The sequence below is a fragment of the Brassica napus genome, chromosome A1 (assembly GCF_020379485.1).
Source record: "Brassica napus cultivar Da-Ae chromosome A1, Da-Ae, whole genome shotgun sequence".
Taxonomy (NCBI): domain Eukaryota; kingdom Viridiplantae; phylum Streptophyta; class Magnoliopsida; order Brassicales; family Brassicaceae; genus Brassica; species Brassica napus.
This window is the reverse complement of record NC_063434.1, coordinates 7,559,632-7,579,545: the sequence shown is the minus strand read 5'-3', so window position 1 is coordinate 7,579,545 and position 19,914 is coordinate 7,559,632. Positions and strand designations below refer to the sequence as shown.

Genomic DNA, 19,914 nt, shown 5'->3' with positions numbered 1-19,914 from the left:
AATGGATAATACCCAAACCCGAATGGATATCCGAAGATAACCGAACATATGTATAATTAACCTTATATTTTTAGTTTACATCTCTCATTTTATATAAAATATTTATATTGATACTACACATACTTTAAGTTCATATGATATACATACAATTACGAAAAAAATGATTTGCTACTCATTTAAAATGCATGTTAAGTTTTTTATTTAAAAAATTAACAAAAAGTTACATCCGAAATTTAAAAAAAATAACTAAATTGATGCATTTTTAGTTTTAAAATGTTATGTCCAAATCTATTAACTATTTAATCTATTAAAAATAAAAAAATAGTTTACTGAAAGTTATATTTTTAAATATAAGAAACTTGAGAAATGAAAATTTTAATTTTTTTTTTTCAAAATCTAAATATCCGAACCAGATCCAAAATAATCGAATCCGAACTAAAAATATCCGAACCCGACCCGAAGTACAGAAATACCCGAACGGGTTCTACACCTCTATACCGAAATACCCGAAAATCCGAAATACCCGACCCGAACCCTAACGGGTACCCAAGGCTAAACTAAATCGATAATTATTATCTTTTAGCTATATATGGGCTTAATGAAATCGACAATAGTTTTGGGCTTGTCTACATAAGCGATTGATTAAAATAAATGAAAAAGAAAAATTCAAAAAATCCAGCCAATAGAATTATAACGTTTTTTCTGAAAAGCTCTATATGAGTGCCACCTCAGCAGAAATCACTAAAGTGACTTCTCTTTTAATGTATAGGGAGATAAAAACAACACATTAGTTATAAAATCCAACAAAGATAAAAGCACACTTAATAAGAAAACACAAAAGTCACGGTAGAGATGATGAGACGCCTTCTGTTAACTTTATGTGTAATATTTTTGATGTTAAAATTAATTTGTCTCAGTTCAAAGCAACAAAACGAACAAGAAGCTTTTTTTTTCTTAAAAACATCGAAACAAAAAGTATATTTATTTATGTATATCTTATAAACAAATTTTTTAAAATAAAAAATACTAATATTAAAATTTTCAAAATAAAAAAGAGTTATTTTGATCATTTTCTTTCTTGAAAGCAATTTTGTGACAAAAACTTAAAAATAGTTATTTGAGAGAATTGCCCTATCATTTATTATATAACTAGGATAAGACCTGCGCCTTGCGCAGGGTAAATTTATATGAAAATTATTTAAGAAATATCGTATTGAAAATAAATTTATATTATTGATCGAATTAATATTTGGCTCTTAAACAATTTTTTAAAACTTTTTTTGTTAACTACATAATTTGTTTACTAATGAACTGGTCCTACTTTTAAAAATATTTTAAGACAAAAAAATTATTTATCACATAAAAACCTAACGTTTAAGCCAAAGAATCTCATGCCTACTATTTGGTTACAATGAAACTATGTCAGCTCCATTTTATATCATGATTTAGCAATTTAAAAGTTAATTATGGTTATGAGAAGTTTACGTTCACTTGTCAATACTATATATCTTCAATATTTTTCTCATTTTTGTGTCATTTTAGTTATTTGCATTCAAGTTACGTGACAACTCATCATGACACTTTTTTAATTAGTACAAACTACAGGTTCTAAACTTTTTAAATGTTTCTCTATTAATATATAGGGAATGTTAAACCGTTGATCATTAATTTTTAACATAATAATTTTAACAGTTTTAGTAATTTTGTCATTTTTAAAAATTCAAAATATAACATATACGAAAAAATCTATATTTTAATTTCATAGCTAATTTGATTGTTTAATTTATTTTAATAATATAAAATTAAACAAAAGAAATGGATGGGATATAAATTGCTATCAAATCTTTATTATTAGAATCATTAATTGTCATATATATATTAGTCATATTTGGTAATTCCGTAGGTTTTATTTAAGGAAAGAAAATAAAATAGTAATTGTACACTTTAATTAATTGTATGATTAGTTTAATGAAAAGTATAATATATACTTAATTGGACCAACATATTTTCTAAGGATTCTGAATTTCATTTTGGTGATGACACGTGGCTACACTTAAAGGTTGTAATGTTTCTCAATTAATATATAAGGGATTAAATTTTAAATAAAGGAAAGCCAAAGCCACTTACAATGTGACATTATATTAGGCAAAAGAATCTCTAACGCATAGTGCATCATCTCGTTATCACGAGATGATGCATGTCATTTTGTCTCTATTTCTTCATTTGTTAATATTTTTATTGTTTTAAGCATGAGAGACTATGGGAAGAAACTCCCAATGCTGCTGCCATTAAGGTTGGTCGCAGAGAACTGATTGTCTCTCTTGCCAAATTTTGATCCAGTGTGTTTATAAGTTTTGAAATTTTTTCCTCTTTTGAAATTTTAAACAATTTAGGAGCACATGAATTTTATCACTTTTAGTGGAGATTTTTTTTTCACAGTGACAGGGGAGTATCTTCCCATTGGTTTCTAACCAATTTAGTATTAATAACTTTTATGTAATTTAATTAAAAAGTAAATTTTAAATCACAAAAGTTAATGAAAACCAATTAAAAAAGAAACATGTGTAAAGGGGATATCTTCGAATTTTTTTGTTAAGATTGGTAGCAGAGAACTGATTGTCTCTCTCACACTATTTTTTCTTATACTTTTTATTTTTAATCAGTAAAACTTGTCCTAAGAGCATAATTAACTAGCACAATTCTTAAGCACAAGTTTTTAGGTTTTTTTTAATTTTATTTTTTTATTTTGGTTTTTTAAAAAAATCGAATCAATCGCGAGCCACCACGTATCGGTGGGGCCCGCACACAGTCTAAAACCCAAACTAAAGTCGCTTCCTAGGGAGAGGCAGAAAGGGCAACTCTTGATTATATGGTGGGATCCATTTATTTTTAAATAATTTTTTTTTAAAAGACAGCAATAAGAGTTGCCATTAAAGGTGCTCTAATACCTCTGTCGGGGTTGCCCTAAGTATCATTCGACCGCAAAAATTAGTTCTCTTCATGCAAACTGGAGTCCCAATATTAATTCGAGTTTTATACTTAGTGAACGTAAAAGTCTCTTGTAAACTTTTTAAAAATTATATTGGATATCTATTCAAGAAAAAAACCATTTTAAACATAAAGTTCTATTGGTTTCAATATTGTATGAATACTCAACAATCAATTAGAATTACCAAATAGATGGTGATCTAATAATCCTGAGAATATGATTGCTACTTTGAACCTGCTTTTGCTACTTTGAACCTGCTTGAGAGGGGTCATTTACATTTAACAGTATTATCAACATGCTTAACACATACAACAGGGAGAAGTGATTGGCATTTGCATATGGTATCCTGGTAATGATAAATTTTCTACTTATGAAGAACAGGATGAAGCTGTTTTGTTAATAATCTCTATTCCAAGAAATATAAATTAAGAGATCTTAAAATATGGTAAAACATAACAAGTCAAATTTAATTCCATATTCTTCTTCTTCTATCTCGGTAGAACACTCCCGCACAGGGCCGTCTAACAGCACGCGCAAGTGGAGCGGTCGAACAGGGCCCCAAAATATAAAAATAAAAAAATTTAAAAATTTTTCAAAATATATAGATAAATTATGGTTAGAAACTTTAAAATTTTAGATATAATGCTAAATTTAGAACTTATAATTAAAAAAAAAAATCAGACAAAGTTATTAAATTTTAAAATTACTTGATAAAATGTACGATTAAAATATTTTTTGAACATGGCCTAAAATTAATTTGAGACGGCCCTGCTCCCGCATTTACTATTGGGTGTTTTCATGTATTATTCCATTGTTCACAAAGCTCGAATATTCAGTATCGTCAACCAATTGAATTCCTCTAGCTAGTTGATCCAATTATAGATCTCAACAATGTTGACTTCCCATACCGATAGTATATAATCTATGAAGAATAATACTACCAACTAGTATAGCCTATTAGTATGTTCATTATTCTATGCACAATATGTCGTCCCGGCCCCAGTAACATTTTTGCTTCTTGACATACATTCAATTATTTTCCACAGATACAGACAGAAAAGCATGAAGAAAGTAGGATCACTAATTTTCTTTCGTTTTTATTGTAGAGTATACAAATCATAATGCAGCTCGGAAAAAGATAACAAGAACTATTTAATGCATTTCCATGTTAGGAACTGGATCAAACTCGATGTTTTATTTTATTGATTCTATTGGAAATGATTACGTTTATGGACCGAATGATAAGCTGCAATAAACATTAATTGCTCCCACCCGCTCGACTGTTAAATTAGTAAAGTACTGATTTTATACATTTTAGTATACAAGGCACACTTGAGCTAATCAGAGCCATTAACTCGAACACATACCCTATAGAACTCTATGGAGTTCTTAAGGACATCGAGTTTCTATCTGCATCTTTTGATTTTATCTACTTCTCGCACATTTCTAGATCGTAACTTTCGAGCTGATTCGCTAGCGAAAAATACTCTGTTATGTGATCCCTCTATCATGTACTGAACCTTTTATCTAATATATTGCAGTTGTTCAAAAAAAAAAGTATACAAGGCACACATGTCAAAATTAGATTCGGAATATGACACCAGATTTTTTTTTTATAAATAAAATTAGTACGTAAGTCAACCGTGACTGACAATTTTTTTCTAAAATGAATAAAATTGATAAAAGTTGCTGACTGGTGAAATTGGAAAACACTTTTGACATTCAAATTGAATACAATTTCACTATCTAAATGTATTTATTCATGTTTTCAAGACGTTTTGTAAACAAGTGAAACTGTGAAAGCGGTGGTTCTCAAACCATTATTTGTATCCGTTACGGATGCATGTCAATTGCCATATCCATATATATATACGTATATATATATACGTATATGTATATATATTACATTACATTATTGTTTAATGCATGGCGATATATACATACACGTATATCTGTCTTAGTTGATTAATATGTATGGGGCATGATTGATGTTAGGCCAACTACCCGCATGAATAACGTGGACGAAGACAACTCAACATTTAAGAAAACACACACTTCTATGACCCAGTTTTGCTCATTAATTAGAGAGTGTAGGTTTAAAGGAAGAAGAGGAGAAGATTCTAGCATGCACGATCAATGATTAAAATAAACGGTAAAACCCGTATTTTAACCTTCACGTTCACTATATAAACAGTGGCGAGGCGTGTGTTATTTCATCAACCATCACAACGCAAAATAAACAAGTAGAAGCTTTAAAACAGAGAGAGGGAGAGAGAGAAATGGCGACGTCAGGAACATACGTGACGGAGGTTCCGTTGAAAGGAACAGCGGAGAAACACTACAAGAGGTGGAAGAGCGAGAACCATGTCTTCCCTGACGCCATCGGCCACCACATCCAAAATGTCACCGTTCACGAGGGCGAACATGACTCCCATGGTTCTATCAGGAGCTGGAACTACACCTGGGGTATACATTTACTTTACTTTTTCTCTCTTTTTTTCTAGTCAACATATTTCATTCATTACGAGAACCATTAGTTACAGTTTGCTACAACATTCAGGCTTTTAATAGCTGATTTTGCTAAAAGAATCAGCATGACAATTATCAAGATGACTTCTCTCTCTATATATATATATATTTAACACTTTAAAGTCATATACACACAGACTGCCACACACTGTTGAGTTTGAATATACTACATGCATGTATATATATGAACTAGGGTTTTAGTAAATCTATTGTCTAGTACGTACGGATTACGATGGTTAATGTATGGTATATCTTAGATGCAAGCAGAGCCGTGCTTACCATGTTTCTAAAAAGTCAATTGCCTCAGGCCCCACCATATTAATCAAATTTAAGGGCCCTTTTTTCCAGATTTTAGGACTTCACTACTAAAATTCAATTGGTTTATTTGCTTAAATATATGTGATTAATTTTACAAGAGTTACTAGGATTGGATCCGCGCCCTGCGCGGATTGAGGTTGATATTAAAATGATCTATAAAAATGATGTATTAAAATTATGAAACTGTATTTTGAATGGTTGGTATAATATAAAGTGAACTATATAGAACTTAAAAGCATATATTTTATAGAAATGAAATATAGTGGACTTTATGTAATAGACATTAATTCTTAAAATTTTTTGTTTATATTTGGTGAATTTTGATGTATAGAATAATTTAATTTTGTTGGGCCTTATTTCATAGTTGTCTAAAATCAAAAAGAAAAATTAGTTTTCTTTAAAAAAAATTCAAGTTGCATAATAAAGGGTGTCCACAAAAATAACACGCTGACTAATTTTTGAAATGGCTACGGAAATCATTTTGAAATTAAATCATTTTGTTTGTACCTGTAAATACAAATGATCATAATAACATTTGAATATTAAAAAAAAAAGCTTTCTCCAATTTTAAAGAGAATATTTATAATCATAATTGAGAAAAACATCTCAACTTAAACTGTTCATATATTTGTTTATGATTCAATTTAATAAGCGTATATTACTTTTTGTGTTTTAAATTCGTGGAAATGATCATAGAAACTGATGAGCATGAAACATACATAGTTTGATTAAGCACAATTGATATAGTAGATGATGTGTGTAACATAGTTCAACTAATATAAAAAGGAGATAGGAGATAGGAGATAGGAGGTAGGAGATTATTGGTCAGCGATTATTCCAATTTACTAAATCAAACTATATCATATAAAGTTATATGAATTATATACAGCATTGCCTAAAAGAGCCTCGAGAATTTTAAGAATTCGAGCGATGCGAATATCAAATGTCTGTCCAATGGCAATAATAGTAAATTGCTAGGGTGAGTGTAGCTGTTTTCAAAAGGGATCTGAGAAGCTCTATCTGTCTGACACGTCGCCATAATGGCACGCCTGTAAATATACTACCATTTTAAGGTTACTCTGTTTTTTTGATTCTTTTTTAATAATAAGGGGATATTAACGAACTTACCATAAAATTAAGTGAGTTATTATTTGGTTATGATTTTCATGACTTGTTTCTTTTGACTGTTTTTCTTTAATGTTTTAGATTATAATTTTAATTTATTTTCATAATATTATTAGGTATTTAATTTATCATATGATCTTGTTTTTCTTATAAATTTCTAACTTAAAAAAAAATTATTTGTCAAAATAATTTATCAGATATTTAGCATATTTTTAATATTGAATGTTTAATATCTTATTAACTTAGTTAATTTTCAGAATAAAATTTATATATTATAGTTTTTCATAACATTACTAAATACTATATACAATAACTATCATCTATGTATCAGCATAATGAGTTATATAAATTTCATAATAATTATTTTAATAATTTTATATAATAGTTTTTTTTTTGGTCTAAATGTTAAGCATGATTTTATATAATAGTTACATAGATTATTTTAAGTTTTGCCTAAGGCCCCTAAAAAGCTAGGCACGGCACTGGATGCAAGTAATTTGGAAAATGCTTATATGAAAGAAAAGACTTAACGTTTGCGTGTATAATTAGCTATGAATTTTGCCTCCAAATTCTAACAATATAGATTCATTCACATTAAACAGTATAACAATGCAAAAACAGGCAGTCGAGGTCATAGCTGGTAAACAAATGTCAAAATCCATCTAGATTTGTTGGTCTGGTTAAAGAACGTATTAATATGAGTTCAGCACTCTCTAGGGTATTTATTCACTATGCGTGGCGTCATGGCTTCAGCAACCTGCGCAGACTAGTTAAACGAAACATTAGTCCGCTGAAGATTGACTGCGAACATATAATCACACATACATATTCTTATGATTAGCTAGTATGATTAGTCAGATGTTAGAAACTTACTTAATGAACATATACATGTGTGTAAAGATGGAAAGGAAGAGATGTTCAAGGAGAAGAGAGAGGTAGACGATGAGAACTTAACGTTGACGTTAAGAGGACTTGAGGGTCACGTGATGGAGCAACTCAAGGTGTATGATGTCATCTACCAATTTATCCCCAAAACTGAGGATACCTGCGCCTGCAAAATCACTATTGTGTGGGAGAAGCGCAACGATGATTCTCCTGAACCAAGCACCTACATGAAATTCGTCAAGAGCCTGGTGGCCGACATGGACCACCACGTCAACAAAGCTTAATCATTATAACCATCACCACCATCATCATTATCATCATCAACATCGCACCATCACCATCATCACTGTCTCTACTTACTTATTGAGGTGTTTATCAATATAATAAAGGGCGTCTTGTAGGTGGAGTTTTTTTTTTTTTTTTGTCACGGATACCGGGATACGTGGAGTTTAATTTTATGTAATTGTCTGGTTCCGCAAGATGGTTTGATATGTTGTCATGGTCATCATCGAGTTCGATGTAATGATTCTTATGAATAATGTACGTTCTTCAGTAATCTACTTTTTCAGTCTTCAGTATAAGTACAGCTTTTCATAGATATAAATCTAGTGCCATTGGTTGATTTGGATGAGCGTGTTTTCTTTTTCTTTTGTTAAATTACGTATAAACGGCTGTTTCTATAGTCCTTTATATTGTCACAATATCTGCTTTTACACATCCATTACAATTTATAACTAAATAGTCACTAAAATATTCGTGGTAATTATCAAATACTCACCAAATAATTTGGTTATTGCGTGGCTTTGTATTTTTTTAAAGATATTTATATTAAAAATTAATTAGAAAAATTAATTTAATTTAATATTAAATAAACATGATTCTTTTTATAAAAAGTAAATTTATAAGAAAATTGTAACTAAAATATATTTTATTGATTATCTGAACCACATATTGGTTAACTGGTTACAAAAAATTAAGTTGGTATTAGATAACCAATTATAATACAAACCAAAGCAAAAAAAATTAGGGTAAAACTGGTCTCCTTTGCTTCCATCAAACTACAGCAACCAATCGGTATTCGTAGATTCTCCTTCTACCCTTGTCTACACCCCCGCTGTCCTTGTATTCTCCTTCATCATTGGCACTGGCTTTTCATATTTTCCTGATGAAATCCTCGAACAGGGTAGTCGCCAAATCTACGACGAAGTATTGGCTCTATCTAGCTACATCGATCTGTATCCGAAATCTAACACCAAATAAAATCAAATCAATCAATCTGGAATTTGAAAAAGTAACAAATCAAAATGGAAAAGAAATGAAACTGGGAGAGAGACATACATCAACTTGTTAATACCATTTGCATTACGTACGGATCAGTATAGTCGTCGAGAGGCAGGGTCGTGAGTTTTTACCTTTAATGAGGGAGAAGAGCATGACACTGAATCTGAAACATTATAAATTAAAATCACAGAGAGATAAAGTGAAAGAAAGAGATGTTCTAAGGGAGAAGAAAATGAGAGAGATAGAATCAAATAAATAACTGAAACAAAAAAAAAAGAATCAAGAGGATTGTTGATTTGTTTGGAGAAAGAGAGAAAAGAGTGGGTGGAGGCTACACGAAATTAAAAAGAAAGAGACAGAGGAGTAAAGTAGGGTTATGAGATAGAAGTATATTCTCAAAACGCAGTTACAAAAAAAAAGGTATATTCTCAAAACGTGGGATAACTAGATTAATGCCAAAAAAAATAGAGCCAAAACGAGTTGTATATATTCTCAAAACGTGGGAAAACTAAAATAGTGTTTTTTTGTTAAAACTAGATTAATTTTTTTTAAGTATATTTAATGGTTATATGTTGGTGCAATGGTTTACAAATTAAATTTTATGATAATTTTTTTTAAAAAAAGACATAATTTAGAGTTTAGGGTATATGGTTTCATGCATTTGTTTAAAGTTGAAGGTTTGTTATAGAGTTCGTGATTTAATTTCTATGACTAAAAGTCTAAGTTCAAGAGTAGAGTTAGGATTTAGAATTTGGAGTGAGGGTATATGATTTGAAGTTGTTTTTAGGGTTTGGTGTTAAGATTTATAAAAGATTAAAATCTTGGTTTTTAAAAAGTTTATGTATATTTAATTTATATACATATTTTTTTTTAAAAAGGAATTTATTAAGTTTTATATGTAAATGTTTAAGGTATTTGTATATAATTAGTGATTATATTTTTTTGTTAAAAATTAGTGATTACGTTTTGTTTACTATTTATGATTTTAACTACAGTGATTTAAAGTGTCGAGGGTTATCTTTTATTATTTAGGGTTTGGAATTTGGGGATTACAATTTGAGGTTTAGATTTAAAGTATGAGGTTAAGGTTTTTAAATTAGAATTCAAAATTAAAAAGATGTATGAGTGTAAAATATTAGTTAAGTTTATAGTAATTATAATTTATCACTTTAAGTGTAAGGTTTACTTTATAACTTAAAGTTTGGAGTTTACTGTATGGTGTTTGGAGTTTTGATTATAGAAGATTAATTTTTGAATAAGATTAAATTTTGAGTCAATTTTAAAGCATATGGTTTTTATAATAGTGACAAAATATAGTAGTATTTTATCTCGCAAGGTCACCACCCCAGTAACAAATTAAGATGATATGTGATTACAAACTTCAGTCACCGTGGGTGACATAATGGAAGTCGCGAAATTGTATCTAGTAGGGACGAGTTTTAGTCTCGATTCCGTAACATCATTTGTGACTAACCACTGCGTCACATATTTGTAACTTTTTGTAACGTTTTTTTGTTACTTATACATTCATCACAATATTGTGACAAAATATTTACGATTTTGGGACAAAAAAATTTAGTCACTATGTAGTAATTAAATAGTCACAATATTGTGACAAAACTTTTTGTCATAAAGCTTAGTCACAATGTTCCCCTTTTTTTGTAGTGAGCACTAGTTTTAGATTTAACCATTGAATATGGGTGATACATAATCGCAATCACGTGTTGTGTTTAAGAAAAAAAAATCTCAATCACTTGTACTGTTGTACAGATATATTAAAAGTGCATGATTGTAAAATTTATGCGTTGACACGACCATAAGGGGCAGTGGCAGTGTGGCGGCCATGCCATCATCTCCAGATATATTAGGATATATTATCTAACATTGAAGTTTCCAGGCACATCAATTTTATATTGTAACATACCTAGCTAATCCGTTAAGTTATTACTGGTCTGTGTCCATGGGTAACTCATGCATTGTAACTACCCATCCTTCAAGGGGATGATATGAACATGATAAGTGCATGGATGGTCGGCTTAAGGTCATAATTAACCAGTAGGGGCCATATGCAGTTGATTCTATTTATTGATGAGAAAACAGATTTGAATATTTTAATTATTCTTTCTTTCTTCTAAAATATACAATGGAGTATTTTCCATAGACAGAAACCGCAAGAGCATGAATAGGGGATAATCATAATATTTATTGAAAACTAGGTGTTTTATCCGCACATGCGGACATAATTCTTTTATAAATACTTACTAGGTGATTCTTTCGTGCTCATGCACGAAAATAAAAATTTACAAAATAAGTAAATTATAATATTAAAAATATTTGCTTTTGTTTGTTTATAGGTTTTAAATAATTTTTTAATTTATATGTATGATAAAAAATTGTGTTTAGTATCTTTATGTTCCCATTTTAATTGGATATATTATTTCAAATATAATATTTGTATTACTTTAACTATTCATTACGGTATGTTGATTTGTTTCTATTCTTTTAAATAGACAATGATTTTTTTTAATCAGGTTAAAATTGGCTTACTAGTAAGTAGTTCAGTTTATCCTATTATATTTGTAAATATATTTTATAAAAGTTTGTATAGTTTGATGTATCTTGTTTTAAAAATAGAAAATAGAACATAACTTGTAATACTATGAAAATGCACATGTATGAATATATAACTCATAATAATTCGGTTGATTTAATTGTTCATATTTTGACTGGCTCGTTATTTATATTACGGGTATATTGAGTTATATCATTTTTTTTTAAAATGAACCATATTTTCTGGTCATAATTAGACTAAAATATGACCAAATGTGTAATATGATATTTATTTTGTTTCATTTTAGGCCCTGTACTTGTGCGTTCATTATTAAAATGATAATCAATAAAAATTTGCTAAGTCATAGATATTTCATAATTTCACAAATGTGTAATATGATATTTATTTTGTTTCATTTTATTTGGGTTTAAGATTTATATTTGGATTTAGGGTTTAGTGATTAGAATTTAGGATTCAGTATTTAGAAGGTAGAATAAAATTAGGATGAACATTAGATTTTGATATTTGAGTTTATGGTTTATTTTTAAATTTAGGGTTTAATTTTTGGTTTAGGATTTAGTGATTAGAGTTTATGATTTAGTATTTAGAGAGTGAAAGTGAAATTAGGATCAACTTTAAATTTTAATATTTGGGTTTAGGATTTAATTTTTGGTTTAAAATTTAGTGATTAGAGTCTACTGATTAGTATTAAATCTGCAAGATACATGTTCATTTAATGATTGATGTATATATGATAGCATAGTTAGCATCACATTTGATTTTACTGACACCAAACCTGTCCTCCTTCATCCAGAGACCAAAAAAAAACTCTGCAGTAAACCAACCACCTCTTCACGCGCCATCCTGATTTCATCGACCACTACGTACGTTGCACGGAAGCTTCATCGGACGTCCGCTTCCCGCTTCGGAACCGGAATCGGAATCGGAATCTTGTGGAAGCTTGCGGAATCTCGCTTCCAAAACGTTTCTAAAATATTCTCTTTAAAAACTTGTTGGAAGATTACGATTCCGTTTTGGAATCACGCTTCCGTTTTTTTAAAAAAAATGCAATGTATATCAATAAAATATAAAACCGTAGTTTTAATCTATATAAAATAAAAAATCAATAGTAATGAATATTGAGTTATTAATATACAAATATTAAAAATAATACTATAAATTATCTTTATGCATTGAGATTTTTTATTAAAGATATAGCACATATTGAAATATATTGTGTCAATTATTTATGAAGTATTAAAACTAATTAATATAATTTTTTTGTAAACTTCATTTATGTGTATTTTTACAGTTTTAATATAAAATCATTTCAAAAATATTATAAATGAATGAATGCTTTATTTTAAATTTAAATCATATAATTTTTAGTCCTAATTTTTTCAAAAATTAATATTATATATATATATTTATATTTATTTATATATGGATATACGCTTCCAACACGTACCCGCTTCCTAATATTTTAAAAAATCTCGCTTCTGCGCTTCCTTACGCTTCCGTTTCCACGTATCCGCTTCCGTTTCCATGTAACATAGGTCCACTACATTAGGGCTATTAAGGTAAAAATCCACTATCATGATTTTCATATATTTAATTAAGTCACATCATTGCATACTTACCTAATTAAATTCTTATCTATGTATATTCACCTAAATAACTCTAAAAACTATAATTTTATATTTTATAAATATTACTTTTTATTATTTATGTGCTTTTGAAAAAAATGAAAATTTAGTTAATTGTTTTTAATTTAATTAAAAAAAAAGAAATAAAAATAGTTGTTATTAATGAAAATCGTAAATAATATTTTTAGTTTATTAAAGGTAGTTATGTAATTAACTATTTTGAGAATTAACGTGAATGCGACACATAGAAAAATAATTTTTCAAATAATATTATAAAGATTTACCTGTTTGGTAAAATTATTAATCATAATTTTATATATATATATATTTTTTTTTTTGGACAACTCTCTAATATATTATATTGATTAATAAAAAGTAGACAAAAGATTGGAAAAATAAACAGACTATAATATGTTTCCTCAACAGTCCCAAATTTTTCTGGCCCATTGGTATCAACTCATTATGGGCCTGGTCAGATAGAATGGTGCACAGGCCCATTACTGATCCATCCGAGTTACTAGAGAATTTCTAGCTGCCGAGAGGTGCTCGCTCCTCCACGCCGGAGTCGTTGTTAACCGGTAAGCTTCCCTCCACCATTCTTCTTCCTCCTTCGCTTAGTCTATTAAAAATCCGATCTTAGCTTCTGTTTTGTGTCCTGCCTCTGATTATTGAACTATCTATAACCAATCAAACTCAGCCTCTGAAGATCCCTCGCTTGACTTTTTACTTAGCGTTTCGAAACTACTCAAGTCCTTTTCTTTTTTTTCTTGCAGGCAAACACTTCCTCTCTCTCAAAGATGTCGTTTTTCCGACTCTCCCGTGTTTCACGGCGGTTGTTGAAACCATCCGTGTCGGCAACTCCATCTTCAAGTTCTGTTTTCCACTCTCAACAACAAAATATATACTTGTCACAACCCATTACTACTACTACTACACGGCATTGCATCAACACTTTGTTTAAGTATCCTCTATGGAGTCGTGACCACGAAGTGTGGAGTAAAGGGACGGACTTTCATCATGAGAAGCTTCTTGGCGTTGGCTGGAACTATAGATTAGTAGCTGGAATGTCTTCGGTTGTGGAGGGGAATCCTAAGAAAGACGACAAGGAGGAGAAGAGTGGTGGTGTTGGTGGTGTTAAGGAAGCTTCTAATTGGGTTGATTTGTATTTGCCTGAGGGAGCTAGAGGTTATGCTAAGCTTGCTCGTTTGGATAAACCTATTGGGACTTGGTTGCTTGCTTGGCCTTGTATGTGGTGAGTTTAGTGTATCTTCTCCTTTGGATACTGTAGCTTAGAGATTAGTGAGTTTCAATCATTTTTGTATAAGGTCAATTGCGTTGGCTGCTGATCATGGAAGCCTTCCGAGTTTTAAAATGATGGGTTTATTCGGTTGTGGTGCACTACTTCTTAGAGGTGCTGGCTGTACTATAAATGATCTGCTTGATCGAGACATTGATACAAAGGTCAGTTTTGTCTTTGCAGTATCTGAATGAGATAATGTCTTATATATATAGCTCCATTTAATCGTTTAAGCGAATATGTTAGGTATAAATATGGTTTCTGTGACTATGGTGAGAATACTATTTCTGCTTTCACATTTTGAAGTGCTCATGATACTCTCGTATGTCTGATCAATTTATGCCGTCAATTGATGTAGCATTTTCTAGTCACATGTCTGATTTGGTTCATAGTTTATCTGCATATATTGATTGCTTTGTCAGATGTTAGATGCAGTGAAGGTGGACTATGTTTTTTTTGTTTGAAATGTGCGTTATGAAGGCTGACGATTTTATATGATTGTTTCGTTATGAGTTATGTTTCCTTAGAAATTGCTTCTTTTACTATCCAGGTTGATCGAACAAGATTAAGACCTATTGCAAGTGGTCTTTTGACACCATTTCAAGGGCTTCAGTTTCTTGGGCTACAGTTGCTTTTAGGTTTAGGGATTCTTCTCCAACTTAACAATTACAGGTTTGTTTCGAATTTTCATATGCAATTGTTTGTTTCGATTCACTTACACATGTGATTCACCAGATGTAGTAAACTTCTGAATACATAATATCACACGTTCCCTTAGTTTTGTGTTTAACTTGTTTCTTTCTATGTTAGCTCATTTCAAAAAATAATTCTGCAGCCGTGTTTTAGGGGCTTCATCTTTGTTACTTGTCTTCTCCTACCCACTTATGAAGAGGTTTACATTTTGGGTAATTTAAAAAGCCATCCTCAAATTTAGTCTATATATTTTTCTTCTCTGTCTTATTTGGTCGGTTCTTGGATTCTTATTGCAGCCTCAAGCATTCTTAGGTTTGACCATAAACTGGGGAGCATTGTTAGGATGGGCTGCTGTTAAAGGAAGCTTAGAACCAGCTGTTGTTCTCCCTCTTTATCTCTCAGGAGTCTGCTGGACCCTTGTGTATGATACTATCTATGCACATCAGGTATAGTTCACTCTGTTTCTTGAAACTATTTTGTTTGGTCATGTGCTAGTGTGAAAGAATGGGTTATTATTGTATGTGTCTGTCTACAGGACAAAGAAGATGATGTGAAGGTTGGTGTGAAGTCAACAGCTCTTAGATTCGGTGATAATACAAAGCTTTGGCTAACTGGATTTGGCACAGCATCCATGGGTTTGCTTACACTTTCTGGACTCAGTGCAGATCTCGGTAACTCAGTGAACTTCACAACGGTTCTTTTTGTGATGTCCTATTCCATCCACATTCTTTTCTAATTTTGTTCTTCTTGCTATAATCATTAAGGGTGGCAATATTACGCATCACTGGTCGCTGCATCAGGACACTTAGGATGGCAAATAGGGACAGCTGACTTGTCATCTCGCACTGACTGCAGTAAAAAGTATGGTTTCTTTCTTCTGTCTGAATCCAATATGTTGTTTGTCTTGGAATAGCTAATACCTTTATGGCTTTGATGTTTCCACAGGTTTGTGTCGAACAAGTGGTTTGGTGCTATTATATTCAGTGGGGTTGTACTCGGAAGAACTTTTCAGTAGAGATCTATCTGTTAGTGAAATAGAGGACATGGCCACCCTCAGGCTCCAAAAGCTAAAGGCGCGTTTTCCAAAACTAGGAAGAAGCCTTTGTCATATAAGCGTTGACAGAGTAACCCTCTGGACTGACTCTTTTCTCATTAGTTTCTGGTTCTGTTAATAGGAACTGGGAGTCATGTCTTTGTTTACAAGGTTGTTTGCTTATCCATACTCGTTCAAAGTGTTGACACTTGACAGAGTAAACATCTGAACAGAAAAGAGTCTTGCTTTAAAATAGTTGTATCAATTATTTGAAAGTTACAGGATTATTTTCCCCTATTGGTTGTATAAATTTATTTTCAATCTCAAATTGCAAAAAAGAATGAAAAATGATATCCGACACAAATTGATTTTCTAATTTTTCTTTAGTTAATGGATGTTAATAAATGATATAACTTTAATTGATATTAATTGAAAATATTTAAATTTTCTTAAATATTATTGGCTCATTGGTATAAAAGAGTGTTTTAGTGAGAGGAAAATATATTTTTAGGAACAAACAGTAATTATTTCTTAATTTCTGTAAATATAAAAGATCTAACCCATTTTTTTTTTTATCATTGATTAGTTTTCTAAAAAATGGGGAAATAATCAACAAATACGCGGTTTAATTGGTCAAGCTATAAGCCAATGAAAACGTGCCACGTAGTCTCCACTCCTCGCGTTCGATCTTCGGACATAAAAAGGCCATGAGAACCTGAGATCCTTTTGTCTCTCTCTCCATTGACTTTATTGACTCAGAGAGAAACAAAGTTCCGAGAATGGGACACAGACACAGCAAGTCCAAGACCTCCTCCTCCTCCTCTTCCTCCGACAACGTCGTCCACCATGTCAAACCTTCCGGCGAACGCCGCGGATCCTCCGGCTCCGGTTCCGGACCCGTCAAATCCTCCTCAGGCTCCGGAACCGGCGGATCCCGTTCTCAACAGAACGGTCGGATCCTAGGCAAGCCGATGGAGGATGTCAAGGGAACCTACGACTTGGGTCGCGAGCTTGGTCGTGGGCAGTTCGGAGTCACGCACCTCGTCACTCACAAAGAGACCAAGAAAGTCTTCGCTTGCAAGTCAATCCCCACGCGCCGACTCGTCCAAAGTGACGACATTGAAGATGTTCGCCGTGAAGTCCAGATTATGCACCATCTCAGCGGTCACAGGTAATTAATTTCTCGATTTAACAGGATCAATGCTTCTTTTGAGATGGTCCAATAGTAATGTCTAATGATAGTATATATGTTGGAACGGTGAATGCTAATCTAGAACCATTGTTGTTATAACAATGTTGTTTATCTACTATTAAATGGTTCTTCATTTTCCATATTAATGACTAATGAGCAGTAGGAACCACACACTTGTAGTAACAATGATCTTTGCAAGTGTGTGGTTTCCATATTCTTTTCCTGAGGTTTGAGTTGGTGCATTGATTTGTGAATTATGTAGGAACATAGTGGACTTGAAGGGAGCTTACGAGGACAGACAGTCGGTGAATCTGATCATGGAGCTGTGTGAAGGAGGGGAGCTTTTCGATAGGATCATAGCTAAAGGTCATTACACAGAGAGAGCCGCTGCGGATTTGTGCAGGCAGATGGTGATGGTTGTGCACAGCTGCCACTCTATGGGCGTGATGCACCGAGACTTGAAGCCCGAAAACTTCCTCTTTCTGAGCAAAGATGAGAGCTCCCCGTTGAAAGCTACAGACTTTGGCCTCTCCGTCTTCTTCAAACCAGGTTAATAACAGGCTAATTGATGATACTGCATTCTATTACTTTATCTGTGGTGTAACTTGATTATGTTTTGAATGCAGGAGATAAGTTTAAGGATCTTGTTGGAAGTGCATACTATGTTGCCCCGGAAGTTTTAAAACGGAACTATGGACCAGAGGCTGATATCTGGAGTGCCGGTGTGATTCTGTACATCCTTCTCAGTGGTGTCCCGCCATTTTGGGGAGGTATAGTTTTTGATCTTTAATTGAGAAGAGAGTTTTGTTTCATGGTGGACCGTGCATGCATAGTGTTATCTTTGTGCAGAAAATGAGACAGGGATCTTCGATGCCATTCTAGAAGGAAAGCTTGATTTTTCAGCTGATCCATGGCCTGATGTATCCAACGGTGCCAAAGATCTTGTGAAGAAGATGTTGACGTATGACCCTAAAGACCGGCTTACAGCGAGTGAAGTGCTAAGTAAGGCCATTTGGTAACATGTTTTGATGATTAAGCAACACTGTATACTAAGCACGTTTTTTAATATACCAACGCAGACCATCCGTGGATTAAAGAAGACGGAGAGGCGTCAGACAAACCGCTTGACAATGCTGTGTTATCCAGGATGAAACAGTTCCGAGCGATGAACAAACTCAAGAAAATGGCACTCAAGGTAACACAAAAAATCTTTAGTGAAACCAAACTGCCATTTAGTCTTTTTTTTTTTGTTCTCAAGTCAAATCTTTTGTTTCAGGTCATCGCAGAGAACTTATCTGAAGAAGAAATCATTGGTCTGAAAGAGATGTTCAAAGCTCTAGACACTGATAAAAACGGAATAGTCACCTTGGAGGAGTTGAGAACCGGTCTCCCCAAGCTTGGGTCTAAGATCTCAGAGGCTGAGATAAAACAGTTAATGGAAGCAGTAAGTTTCTTAAGTCCTTGGTGTTTTCTCCCCCTGCATAAACTAAAAATTACACAAAGGCTTATTATTGTTTTGGTTTAGGCTGATATGGATGGAGATGGATCAATAGATTACTTGGAGTTTATATCAGCGACAATGCATATGAACAGAATCGAACGTGAGGATCACTTGTACACTGCTTTCCAATACTTCGACAAGGACAACAGCGGGTAATAAAAACATTAGTAAGCTTTCTCTTAGTAACAAGCTGATAAAGTCTCACACATTGAATCTTGATTTGTGTTATTTAAGCTACATAACAATGGAAGAGCTAGAACAAGCCATGAAGAAATACAACATGGGTGATGACAAATCCATCAAAGAGATCATTGCTGAAGTAGACACCGATCGTGTAAGTAGACGCATTATTATTTGGTTTGGTTCATATGTTATCATTTGTTTTCCTAACAACACTCTTTGCTGTAAACTCAAATCTCGCAGGACGGAAAAATCAATTACGAAGAATTCGTGGCGATGATGAAGAAAGGACATCCAGAGTTGGTGACAAACCGACGCAGAGTCAATATGTAAAACGACGTTGGAGGTGTAATAACAACCACAACGAATCTCTTTCTCCATGTTGTCTGACGAGAGCTCATTTGATGTTTGGTTTTGTTTGCTTTGCTTCTTTCTTTACTTGAACTAAGCTTTGTTAGTGTTTGGTTACAATAATAATATTATTTTGTTTCCTGCAATATCTCTTTACCAACACTTGAATTAAAAAAGGCCATTTGCAGGTTTGCATCATGAGAGATTCTAATCGCAGGTCCTCCATCACTTGATTAGTGTATGATTGAAAACGTTTTCTAGAATTATATCATAAACCATGTCACTAATCTAAATGAAAAATTAAGCAAAACTACATTGTGGTGCAGTAGTTTTACACTGATGA

General features: G+C 32.2%; 3 protein-coding genes and 1 long non-coding RNA gene across 4 annotated transcripts; 3 read left to right on the top strand and 1 right to left on the bottom strand.

The window, feature by feature from the left end:
* Positions 1–5,192: 5,192 nt before the first annotated feature.
* Positions 5,193–8,424, top strand: LOC106376324 (MLP-like protein 328). Its single transcript, XM_048741253.1, has 2 exons — positions 5,193–5,455; positions 7,862–8,424. The coding sequence occupies exons 1-2, from the start codon at positions 5,269–5,271 to the stop codon at positions 8,128–8,130; spliced, it is 456 nt and encodes a 151-aa protein (XP_048597210.1). The 5' UTR covers positions 5,193–5,268; the 3' UTR covers positions 8,131–8,424.
* Positions 8,425–8,748: 324 nt separating this feature from the next.
* Positions 8,749–10,791, bottom strand: LOC106362012. The gene is made up of 2 exons (XR_001273000.3): positions 9,185–10,791; positions 8,749–9,092 (listed from the first exon to the last, which is right to left on the bottom strand). It is a non-coding gene; the product is annotated as an uncharacterized LOC106362012 (long non-coding RNA).
* A 2,892-nt stretch (positions 10,792–13,683) lies between these two features.
* LOC106376325 (4-hydroxybenzoate polyprenyltransferase, mitochondrial) lies at positions 13,684–16,675 on the top strand. The gene is made up of 9 exons (XM_013816388.3): positions 13,684–13,902; positions 14,098–14,576; positions 14,650–14,785; positions 15,172–15,293; positions 15,457–15,526; positions 15,611–15,760; positions 15,850–15,985; positions 16,079–16,175; positions 16,260–16,675. Exons 2-9 carry the CDS (start codon positions 14,122–14,124, stop codon positions 16,327–16,329), a joined length of 1,236 nt encoding a protein of 411 aa, XP_013671842.2. The 5' UTR covers positions 13,684–13,902; positions 14,098–14,121; the 3' UTR covers positions 16,330–16,675.
* A 389-nt stretch (positions 16,676–17,064) lies between these two features.
* On the top strand, positions 17,065–19,717 carry LOC125578472 (calcium-dependent protein kinase 3-like). Its single transcript, XM_048741239.1, has 9 exons — positions 17,065–17,518; positions 17,802–18,088; positions 18,166–18,309; positions 18,389–18,541; positions 18,619–18,734; positions 18,816–18,983; positions 19,065–19,192; positions 19,275–19,374; positions 19,464–19,717. The coding sequence occupies exons 1-9, from the start codon at positions 17,127–17,129 to the stop codon at positions 19,551–19,553; spliced, it is 1,578 nt and encodes a 525-aa protein (XP_048597196.1). The 5' UTR covers positions 17,065–17,126; the 3' UTR covers positions 19,554–19,717.
* Positions 19,718–19,914: the final 197 nt, after the last annotated feature.

What these genes read in the sequence shown, in the direction of transcription:
- LOC106376324 (XM_048741253.1), top strand. Translation starts at nt 5,269, where the DNA reads ATGGCGACGTCAGGAACATACGTGACGGAGGTTCCGTTGAAAGGAACA. An exon ending in GAGCTGGAACTACACCTGGG is followed by an intron (nt 5,456 to 7,861) that starts GTATACATTTAC and finishes ATGTGTGTAAAG; the next exon opens with ATGGAAAGGAAGAGATGTTC.
- LOC106376325 (XM_013816388.3), top strand. Translation starts at nt 14,122, where the DNA reads ATGTCGTTTTTCCGACTCTCCCGTGTTTCACGGCGGTTGTTGAAACCA. An exon ending in CTTGCTTGGCCTTGTATGTG is followed by an intron (nt 14,577 to 14,649) that starts GTGAGTTTAGTG and finishes TTTTTGTATAAG; the next exon opens with GTCAATTGCGTTGGCTGCTG. An exon ending in TGGACTCAGTGCAGATCTCG is followed by an intron (nt 15,986 to 16,078) that starts GTAACTCAGTGA and finishes ATAATCATTAAG; the next exon opens with GGTGGCAATATTACGCATCA.
- LOC125578472 (XM_048741239.1), top strand. Translation starts at nt 17,127, where the DNA reads ATGGGACACAGACACAGCAAGTCCAAGACCTCCTCCTCCTCCTCTTCC. An exon ending in TGTCCCGCCATTTTGGGGAG is followed by an intron (nt 18,310 to 18,388) that starts GTATAGTTTTTG and finishes ATCTTTGTGCAG; the next exon opens with AAAATGAGACAGGGATCTTC. An exon ending in TTCGACAAGGACAACAGCGG is followed by an intron (nt 19,193 to 19,274) that starts GTAATAAAAACA and finishes GTGTTATTTAAG; the next exon opens with CTACATAACAATGGAAGAGC.